At 41.1% G+C, this 10,966-nt stretch overlaps 1 protein-coding gene and 1 long non-coding RNA gene across 2 annotated transcripts; one reads left to right on the top strand and one right to left on the bottom strand.

Moving 5' to 3' along the window:
* Positions 1–918: 918 nt before the first annotated feature.
* LOC140365734 (uncharacterized) lies at positions 919–3,418 on the bottom strand. Its single transcript, XR_011927853.1, has 3 exons — positions 3,053–3,418; positions 2,469–2,809; positions 919–2,394 (listed from the first exon to the last, which is right to left on the bottom strand). It is a non-coding gene; the product is annotated as an uncharacterized lncRNA (long non-coding RNA).
* Positions 3,419–6,333: 2,915 nt separating this feature from the next.
* On the top strand, positions 6,334–10,663 carry LOC140365732 (transcriptional regulator QRICH1-like). Its single transcript, XM_072452297.1, has 12 exons — positions 6,334–6,607; positions 7,135–7,394; positions 7,484–7,543; positions 7,608–7,727; positions 7,815–8,690; positions 8,776–8,935; positions 9,249–9,403; positions 9,470–9,584; positions 9,666–9,774; positions 9,861–10,012; positions 10,087–10,177; positions 10,249–10,663. The coding sequence occupies exons 2-12, from the start codon at positions 7,146–7,148 to the stop codon at positions 10,436–10,438; spliced, it is 2,277 nt and encodes a 758-aa protein (XP_072308398.1). The 5' UTR covers positions 6,334–6,607; positions 7,135–7,145; the 3' UTR covers positions 10,439–10,663.
* Positions 10,664–10,966: the final 303 nt, after the last annotated feature.

The raw sequence follows: 10,966 nt of genomic DNA, 5'->3' as shown, positions 1-10,966 counted from the left end.
ATGAGCTTTTAACACCTGCTTTAAGAAGTGTTTTTTTTTTTTTTTTAATAGCCTTTAAAACCACGACACAAGCTGTTTGTTATCCGTGTTTTGTTTTGTTAAGTATGGATTAAATAGTGTCATGTTGAGTTTGTTGGCCTATGTGTTGCACCGTTTGGTGTGGATTTATTAATAGGGGCCTGGGAGCAAACGGGTAGTGGCAGAATGGTGTTGGTTGTGTGGCCTTCTAGGTGGGTTACCGGTCTGAGGTTATAAATTGCTTAAATTTGTCCTGAAGAAGGACGCGTGAAAGGACAAGAATACCTCCGGTTGGGCTCTTTAATAATCACTGAGGACATGGTTCTTGTGGAAGGGCTGATGGATTTGGGCCACAGAGACTTGTTGAAGAGAGGGAAATGAATATGGGGCAAGGGCGCAAGGGACAGGTGAGGATAGATGTGTTGGGGAATTATGTGTGGATACACATGTGCATGAGGGGTAGCCAGGTGCCTCGGTAATAAAAGGGAGCATCTAATGTGGCTGCATCACCCCCACTGCCGAAAGATGCAGTCTGAGTCTTGAAAAAATTGGGTTTGATTAAAGGCCAACAATTCCACAATGCCAGATCATTACCACCAGGAGGCGCAGTTGTTGTGTTTTTTGAGAGCAAAAGCTTTAGAAAACTTAAGAAAAACAATACCTTTCCATATTTACATGTAATGTACGAGCTAAAAGCAGCATTGTGTGCTTATAATGAAAATAAATGTAATATAAAGCCACACGATCAAGTTTAAAGGAACTCACAATGTTTAATTACATAGGCTACCTAAAGCATATTATCAAAATTATGTTTCGGGTAGTCTAAACACAATAGGCAAGAAAATAAAAACCTTAGGGCTCTAGGTTTGTAATATTATCTAATATCATCATCATCATCATCACAGAGCTCTGAATTTACTGCATCTTCAGTGAACCAGTTGTTATGGTCACTGATAAACCAGGGAGACTCACTGGTTTGAAAATGGTCAAGAGATGCAGTGATAGACTCCGTATCCTTGGCCCAGTCGACGCTGGAGTATGCAGGAGGAAGAGTCCAGCAGGGAGGAGGAGCTATGAACAGACCTCCAGACATCAGAGAGTTGTCAATGCTGCTCTTCAGATTAATGGAAGGAGGAGCCATGTCATTCTGTATTAGGGACAAGACACATTCCCGTTCACTAATGTCTTGCCACAGCACTGCTGCCTGGGAGTCACAGCTGGTAGTGCTAACTGGATCAGTGTACTCTGATTTATATGACTGGTCATTGTGTGTGGTCATTGGACTGCTTATGCCAGCCCGTGTCAGTTTGTACTTTGACCAGTTGTTTGGCATTAGTTCTTCCCACGTGTTCTCAGATCTCTTCGGTGGTCCTTTCCTAAAATATGAGAGCACCTTGTTTAGCATGCTCACATCTTTACCAGAGACACTTTTTCTTTTTGAGTGGCTTCTTGATACTTTACAGAAAACCCAGTAATCCAAGACAATGAGAGAAAACCCCCAAAATAACTCAAAAATTCTTCCCCAAAACTGACAGAGCCACCAGCACCAGCCAAAGTGCCTCCAGTTTCCTAAAAGTCCATAGAGCCAGAGGAGGCTGTACATGTGCAGAGTGCTGCTCAGGATCCCTAGGACAGCGCAGGATGCAGTCACCCTTTTTGCACACATCTCTGCCCTGCGAGAGAGTGTCTGCTGTGGTAAAGAGGACCTTAAAAACCATGGTAAATTAGAAAGTGACTTCATGACAATGCCTGATCCCAAAGGAATGCCCCAACAAAGGGATAGAGTTTGTAGTAAAAGTGGGAATGCATTAGATATAGCTGAAGGGTAAAAATCTGCTATTACCAACGGGATGCAGTGCACAATGCCCAGCGCACCAATCACCCACCAATGCTGCATGTCTAACCGTAAACACAACAGTTTCAGTCCTCGTAGTGTGAGCAGGGCCAGCGATGTCTGTGCCCACAGCAGAAGGTGCAGAGAGAGATTGTACAGAGCAGTAAATGCGGCTCGAGACAGTATCTGACGGGTACCATATGGATCCAGAAGAAGCAGGACTCCACGAAGAGAAGCACTAAAAACCACAAGACTATTTGTCAAAGTTAGTACTTCACGTAGAGGAGAAGGAAGTGTACACACATAAAACATTACTAGAACTCCCAGGAGTACTAGCAGTAAAAAAAGACAGGCAAATCCAAAGACATGAAGCTCCCAAGCAAATGCCAAAGTACGCTTCATATCGTCCCAGACCAGGCTGGTGCCATTGAAATTGGTGGGAATAAGACAAGGACTAACTCCAAACAAGCAGGTAGGCCCTGGATTATTGTTGGTCTTTGAAGAAACAACAATTACGTTGACCGGTTTTTGAGGGCCTTCATCTGAAAGAATAAAATTGAGTACAAAATGAATGTTGTAAGTAATAATCTGATTGAATGTGTCTGACCAAACCTACCACCTTGGTCCTCCACTGTCCTCTGACTTTCTTTGATAGATGTTTTTTCTGACGCTATAGATCTACCAAAGACTGAAGACTTTGTTGTGTGCCAATCCGATAACAGCAAGTCCAGCTCCTTTAAAATGGAGGTTTGTTGTCCACTGCCTTCGGTTGAGCTGCTTCTGTCGGCATGGTGCCTTACATCAGCCACTAAAACATCCAAACGCTTCTTCTCATTGTCAGTGCTCCATGTTGGATTAGAGTGACCCACGGGTTGTATGATATGAAAAAGGTTTCCCAGCGACACGAGGAGCAAAATGAATCCCTCAGAAAATCCCATTTTATCTTCTGGTTAAATCCTGTAGAAATAGAGATTAGAATTGTTGATATTTTGGTACATTACCTATTTTGATCAAATTTAGTTAACCGTAATATATATCACATTTCTCAATTATAAGCATTTTACAGTTATAATATGATATTATTTGTCATTTTACTTAATAAATGTAATGATGCACAAAATATGATTAAAGAAAATACATTGCAAGTAATGCAATCTAAAAACAATACAACATAGGCTATTTACAAATAAAAATGCTCACCTGAAGTGCCAGTGTATCCTCCTTAGTCACAGCCTGTGCATCGTCTGCTTGTTGATTCACTTATCAGCACCATCCCTTTAGGCTGACATCTGACTCATTACAGCACCACCTGCTGTCTTGGCACTTTCATATCATAGTACTACAAAATTGGATTCTTGGGTTTATACATTAAGAGTTATTAGTAAAGATTAACTTCTGTTCAAAGGTGTAGAAATCATGTTTATCAAATAATCTAGTGCTTAGTATAACGTTGTGTTACTTTTAACGGTTGTGTTGTGTAAATCCCTTTCTAAAGGATTACATTAAGCACCACAAGTCACATGAAGTGATAAAGCAGAGTCAACAGGACGTATTTGTTAAATGTTAATAGATTGCATTCGCATTCTAGTCATAATCTCGGATGGAAGGGCCTGTGTAACTCTTTGGGAGATTTACTGTTTACTGAAAGAAATGTCCAAAAAGATATCCTCAAATGTTGAACCTTCTAATCATTTGTTTGGTGTTGGCTCCACAAATGTCATATTAATCATAAGGCTTTAAATCTTTTCAACTGACAACAATCATGTCTTAGTAGTTGAATGATATGATATATATTTTTTTATTTGTGCTGACACAAGATATTGAACATTGTGCCAGTTTTTTATTCCATGTGAATAAACAAAATAATAATAATCACAGAGATATGAATCTCTACAGTTTAAAACTGAGCTTGAGGTCAGGTTAGAAATCTATGTGGGAATTTGTTTTAACGATTGCAGATTTGTTGAACTGGTTTGTGGTTTATATCTCTGATTACTGGGACTATCCAGATTAAACAAACAAGTTCAGTGTCTTCTCTGTCTGTATAAATTATCAAAAATTGCTTATTTTTGGCACAATAGCCAAAGTGATGTGACTACAGATGTGATTTATGGCAAGTTTGTGGGACCAATATCAGTGAGTTTCCTATTTTGGATATTTCTTTCAAAAACAGCACATCTCACATTGAGTTACATAGGCCCCGCCCACCATCTGAAATAATGACATAATCACATTTTAGACTGTCCATGCTATCTACATTTAGTAAAAAACACATATATCCCTCCCTAAATTGGAAGATTTTATGTATGTCAGGGTCTTGTTGGCGAGTGAGAGAGGAATGGGGCGTCAGATTGACAGTTGAATCGGAGCAGAATCTGCAGTGGTGCGGTCGCTGTATCGGACTGTGGTAGTGAAGAAGGAGCTGAGTCGAAAGGCAAAGCTCTCGATTTACCGGTCAATCTAAGTTCCTACACTCACCTATGGTCATGAGGTTTGGGTAATGACAGAGGGACAAGATCGTGGTTCGCACAGTGCCTACCTCAGAGATAAAATGAGGAGCTTAGTCACACGAGAGGAGCTCGGAGTAGAGCTGATGCTCCTCCACATCGAGGGGAGCCAGCTGAGTTGGCTCGGACATCTGGATGCCTCCTGGACGTCTCCTTGGGGAGACTACAGCGCATTGTGCGGTCTACTGAGGTGATCGGCTGCAGACTTCCATCTCTGCAGGACTCTGGGACGTGCAGGTCGGATCACAGCCTCCCCTCAGGCAGGAGGCCACTCCCCTCAGGCAGGAGGCCACTCCCCTCAGGCAGGAGGCCACTCCCCTCATGCAGGTGGCTACAGTCCATCCGGACCAGAACCTCCCGCCACAAGAACAGTTTCAGCCGTTGGAGTTATGAACACTTCCTAAACACTGTCACTTTAACCATAATTTAATCACTCATTGCACTGTTCACTTTCTGCACTACATATGTAAATTCAACTGTAAATTCTTATATTTTATCTTATAGGTTATTGTTATTTTGATCCCATAGCAGATTTAAATTGTTCTCTTTTTGACTTATTAATTGTTCATTGTTTTATGTTGCACAGAATAACCAAGACTAGTTCCTATGTTTGTGAATTCTGTTCATTGACAATGGCAATAAAACCTATTCTGATTCTGATTCTGATTCTGTTCCGGCATGATCACCACTAATTGCCCAAGTCGTGTTCCAATGTTCATGTCCTCCCCAGGCATGTGTCCTCCGTTTACCAAGGATACATTAGTATAGCCTTGCACAAAAAAGGGAATAATGAATCAAATTAATAAAAATACAAATTTAATGCATTTTGTGTAACTGCTGCTTGTTCTCTCTAAGCTTGCTTTATTAGCGTAGTCTTTTTCGGCTGAGGCAGGACCATATACACTCAATGGGCAGGACACTTTCTTGGATTGGAAGGAACTGACTTTGGCGGCAAGGCAAGGTAGGCATTGGGAAACACCCCAGGTCTCTCAGCTGGCCTGGAAACGCCTCAAGATCCCCCTGGAGGAGATGGATGAAGGGTTTGGGGTGAGGGAAATCAGTGGGACCCTGCTCAGACTGCTGACCCTAGGACCCGGCCCCAGATAGGTAGAAAAAGATGGATGGCTGCCTGGACATAATTCCATACTTTACAGCAAATTATAAAATTTGTGAAGCTGGAAATAAAATGTATTGCTTTTTTTTCGTCATCAAAAATCATCAAGAAATGCCAATAATTGAAAGTCTCAATTATTGGCATTTCGATTATTGGCAGTTAATTATTGAAAATGTGTTATGTTCTTCTTCATTATGCCTCCAGCTGCCTCCATTCTGGAATTCTGAACGTGACAAATCTTTTTTAAGAGGTCATGTGTGAAAGGTGACTGACTGAAGTATAATGTCAAATTTACAGTCAATGGTCAAATCATAAAATCACATAAAATTATGGAGAGTGTGGGAATTAACTCTTTCATGCCCAGCACCAATTAGACGTAGCCCATTGGTGAAGCGCATCTCTGGCGGTCTACCTTAAGAAGGCTGAGAGGCAGTTTGTTGTGGTGGAATCTGGGGAGGCACTCACTGGCACATGCCTGGCTCTTTAAGGCAGACCGGGAAGTTAGATGTTGTTAAAGGTACACGCATTCAAATGGTGGTCACCATATCACTAACAGGTTTACAAGACTTTAGATGCTACGTAAACTGTATAAAACACATCTTTATTTTCCAAGAACACGACCCAATTTACAGGAAGTATAGGCTAGACGTTTTACCAAATCTATAAGTACAGAGGCGACTATGTGATGTGGCTGTGTATTGAGCCATTAGGACCTAAAATTAGTAAGAATCTGCGAAGTGACCACAATATCAAGACAAAGCAAATGGTGGAACTCGTTTTAAAAGGCCGATTTATGTTTGTCTTCTTTCCGTTTTAATGACTATTTACACTCAAATTCCTCTCAGTGCACATAACAATCGTGTGTTCATCTGTGTTTTTCCGCGGTAGCAGGGAACTTGTCCAATCGAGGCTGCCTCGTTGTCTTGAACCGCTGTCGTCACAGACCTAGCCTGCTGCTGCAGCTGCTGCAACATTTTATTGTAAACTAATTATTTTTTGCGGGTTGTTTCTCGTTCATGCTCTGCTATGTAGTGAATAGACGGACATCCTGGTGCTATCTGTTGGAGGTTTATCGGCTTTTTACTTTTAAACGTCGTGCCTTCGCGGAAAGAAGAGGATTTCGTTTTATTTAAGGTAGCATGACCAGATCCAAAGCTAACAGGCTAACCTTAGCAAGCGACTAGCTAGTAGCCAAGCAAACAAGCAAATAATTCTTTATGATGGGAACAGTCGAATTATTATACACATCGACTAAACTACAAATTATCGTATCTTGTTTGATGTGTTCTTTATTGGGGGCTTTTTTGTTGAACGTATTGATTATGAGCAAACAATGAATTGCTACAGTAGTGAAGCTAAGGCTAACTACCCATTTTAGACATTTCCCATATGCTCAGGTGACATTTGCTCAATCGGCAGTGTGGTGTTTTTTAAACATAATCAGTGGTTGAACAGCTCGTCTTTTGCTGTGTGACTATTTCACGATTGCACAAAATGGACTTTGCACTTAGTGTGTTCTTAAAGACTAATAAACACATCCTACCTGTATTGAGTTATCATATAGACTTTAATAGTGAGTTTGGATTAAACACGTAAAACGGGTAATTGCGTTCTCTGATATGGACATTAATATGACATGTAATGGTGTTTTTGTTTCTCAGGTGAAGCAGAGATGAATGAGCAGGAAAGCGGAGTGGTTTCCTTTGATGAATACGTGCGGCAAAAGGCCCGCACTGTGCCTCAGCACAAAATGAAGGAGTTTCTGGAGTCTCTTTCCAAAGGCTCAGAAGTACTGCAGGAACTGAGTGAGCAGGAGGAAGCTGTGACCACTACCACCATGGTGTACCAGCAGCAAGACGCCAACTGTGTCTACACTGACAGCACTGAGGTGGCCGGGTCTCTTCTTGAGTTGGCCTGCCCTGTAAGAGAACTCTTCCTCCATATTATAATTGCTTAGTTATTTTGTTGTGAGGCAGATAATACTGGAATCCTGTTGTATGATTGTTACAGGTACAGGTGACCTCAACTGAAATGTCACCACAACTATCTGAACAGCCACTGCAAGTGCAGGTAATCATTACTTGCTACATTTACTTACCACCAGCAACTGACTAACACAGGTCTTTATTTTCAGGTTCAAATCCAGGGACAGCAGGGTCAGACAGTGAGCCATGTTCTCCAGGTCACCTCTCCACAACAGGACCTTCAAGCGCTTGTTCAATCAGGAGAGCTTACCGAAGAGCAACAGCAGCAGGTACTTTATACTTTAGAATAATATAAATTGGTTTTCCATTTATATTTTTGTTTTCCATTGGTAAAACTCAATGTGTGTATTTTACAGATTCAAGCACAGCTGGTTGCAGCTGTAGCAGGGGGACAATCCATCCAGTTGTCAGGGGGCCAACAAATTCAATTGCAAAGTGGCCAACAGATTCAGCTGGCAGGAGGGCAACACATCCAGCTACAGCCTGGACAGGAAATCCAGCTACAGCCTGGACAGCAAATCCAGCTGTCAGATGGGCAGCACATTCAGTTATCAGATGGACAACATATTCAATTATCAGATGGACAACATATTCAGTTGCAAAGTGAGAAGCAAATTCAAATACAGACTATAGAGGAGTCCTCCAGAGAAGGAGAGCGGAGGGTCAACTCTGGGTCGACTGTACTTCAGCCTGCCAAGAAGCGCAAGGTGGATGTTCCTGTGGCTGTCTCCTATGCTGTTCCACAGGGTCAGCAAGTAGCTACAGTTCTCACCATTCCTCAAGGGCAACAGCAAAGTTATGTGTCCTTGAGGCCAGATTTACTAACAGTGGACAGTGCTCAGTTATATAGTACGACAGGTACAATCACCGGCCCTTCAGGTGAGACCTGGACCATCCCAGTGTATTCAACACCTCAACAGCAGGGTGTCACACACATTGCCATCCCACAAGATGCATACGGGGCGGTGCAGGTTACCACAGCCAATGGAAAGGACAGTATGTCTCCACATGGTGTCACTTCTCGGGATGTACAAGCCACTTCAACTGGAATACAGGAAGAAATGGTTCAGACCCTTTTTCCAGCGCAGTTTATGAATGGAAACATCCACATCCCTGTGGCAGTGCAGACTGTTGCGGGAGCATACAGCACCGCACAGTCTGTGCACATATGGGATCCAAATCAGCAGCAGAACCAAGGAGAACAGGGACATGAACAGCAGCTCCACTTGCAGGTTAGAACTTGATCCTTCACATATTTCATGATTGATTATAAATGTTAATTCTGTAAAGTAACCATTGTGTAATTTTGTCATGAAGGCTCAAGTAGAGACTGAGAGCCAAGATGAGTCTTCAGCAGAAATCCTAGTCCCTGTCTGCCTAAAGCCAGAAGAGGGTCTGGAAGTCTGGAAATTATGGGCAAAGCGTAAAAATGCAGAGCTTATCAAGCAAGAAAAGACCAAGTTGGCACCTATTGGACGTAAGTGATTCAAGTTTTTCTATAGTATGTAACATTCTTGTGGCTAATATTTAGGTTAGGAGTGGTCAACTTGAAATAAACCACAAATATGCAGAAATGCAACCTTATTGTTTCTCTTTATATTTATTCATTGTAGACAATATAATCAATATTCCAATTTGCATATTATATCGACCGCTACAGTTAAGCTTGTAAAAATACTCCATTCTAACTAAGGCACTGCTCAACCATTGCATTTTCATCAGGATTTTCTGTTGATTGCAGTGTCATAACTAAACAAAACAAAACAGAAAAATATTTTCTCTGTATACAGGCCGCCAGCCCCTGCGTTTTCAGGAGGACTTGGTGTCTAGTGCAGTTGCAGAGTTGAACCTGGCTCTTTCTTTGATGACTAAAGAGGCTCGTGGATTGGATGAAGAGGAGTTTTCACCTGATGTTCTTTACTATGTATTTTTATGTATACAAAAGGTAAAATGTAACCAGTTTGACTTTTGCACAATTTGAATAGAAATTATTATTATTTTTCTTTTACAGTATATGTCTGAAAATGGGCGTGTTGATGACATTTTCTCGGATCCATATTACACACGTTTTTCTGAATCATTACACATAATCCTGGATGGCTGGAAACCTAGTGTTCATCCTCTTGGTAATGCAGCCTTTATACTATGCTTTTATTTTTTTTTAAATCTATACCACTTTAGTATAAACCTATATTGTGCATTTTTAGGTTACATTATTCCAAGTCATGTGACTGAGGAGATGCTCTGGGAATGTAAGCAGCTTGGTGCACACTCTCCAACAACTCTACTTACAACTCTAATGTACTTCAACACGAAGTGAGCATCAGAAATTGTGTTTCAGAAACATAATTTTGTTGTATTTTCTTAACATGTATAACTTATGTATCTGTTTTATATGATAGATATTTCCACCTCATAAAACCTGAACAGCATATGAAAGTCGCTTTCTCCAAAGTGTTGAGACATGCAAGGAAAAACCCAGGAAATTCTAAAGACAAAGCAACAAGTATTCGCCTTCTAAAAGGGCCGGGCCTAACAAGTCCTGGAGCTAAAGGTGCTTACTAAGCACTGAAATATGCCTTTCTAATTCAAATTATTTGAGTAAACTAAAGATTTGCTTCATTTTAGGGAGTGATGAAATGTATGAAGAGCAGGTTGAGGAACCTGATAACCCACTCCGCTGCCCAATAAAATTATATGATTTTTATCTCTTTAAATGGTAAGTAGCCCATACACATATTCATTCAGTATACTGAGTGCTTATTAAGTTATTTTTTTGTTCTTTTCCAGTCCACAAAGTGTCAAAGGTCGTAATGACGCATACTACATGACTCCAGAGCCAGTAGTGGCACCCAATAGCCCAATGTGGTATTCATCTCAGCCACTCAACATTCATCAAGTGGAGCAAATGCTGTCACGAATTGCAGTGGTTCAAGAGATCCATGAATTATTCTTCAGTACTTCAGTGTCCATAAGCTAAAAGAACAGGACTAACTGGCCAAATGGGAAGTTGTTGAATGTGGACTATGCAGTAGCCAGCTTGACCCTATAAACTGACCAGGACAGCATTTATTGTATTCTGGATCATTTTCAGTTTGCGTATGGATTTTAGTTGGACGGGCCTTTTGTCTTTGCATTGGTGGTTGGACAAAAGTTGATCTTGATGGCTCTGAAAGGAGATGCTATGAAAAAGACTAACTTCCGGTTCATGTACAGATGGGTATGATTGGGGGATGCTTAACCTTGTGCCGAAACCTCAAACAATTTATGGTTGGATTTTAATATCTTAACACGGACCAGCATCAATTTAGTTTGTCATAAGGGATATTGTATTACATTGATTTGCCGCTAAAAATACTCTACGTGCCTGTTCTCTCAAATGAGATCATTTATGCGTTATTCCCGAAGTCTCATCTGAAACAAGTGCTAATTGTGCCCTTACAAATGTTCAATTAGTTGTTTTTGTAGGAAAGTTTATGTAAGAAGAAGAAGAAAACCTCTTAAGATA

Source organism: Eucyclogobius newberryi, unplaced genomic scaffold (assembly GCF_026437365.1).
Source record: "Eucyclogobius newberryi isolate DKJ021-1_F unplaced genomic scaffold, fEucNew1.0.hap1 SCAF_19, whole genome shotgun sequence".
Lineage (NCBI taxonomy): Eukaryota > Metazoa > Chordata > Actinopteri > Gobiiformes > Gobiidae > Eucyclogobius > Eucyclogobius newberryi.
This window is presented reverse-complemented; position numbering and strand designations above follow the sequence as displayed.

Excerpts from the sequence above, each read along its gene's own strand:
- LOC140365732 (XM_072452297.1), top strand. The coding sequence starts at position 7,146 with ATGAATGAGCAGGAAAGCGGAGTGGTTTCCTTTGATGAATACGTGCGG. Across the intron at positions 7,544-7,607 it reads AACAGCCACTGCAAGTGCAG|GTTCAAATCCAGGGACAGCA; the intron begins GTAATCATTACT and ends CTTTATTTTCAG. Across the intron at positions 9,775-9,860 it reads CTAATGTACTTCAACACGAA|ATATTTCCACCTCATAAAAC; the intron begins GTGAGCATCAGA and ends TTTATATGATAG.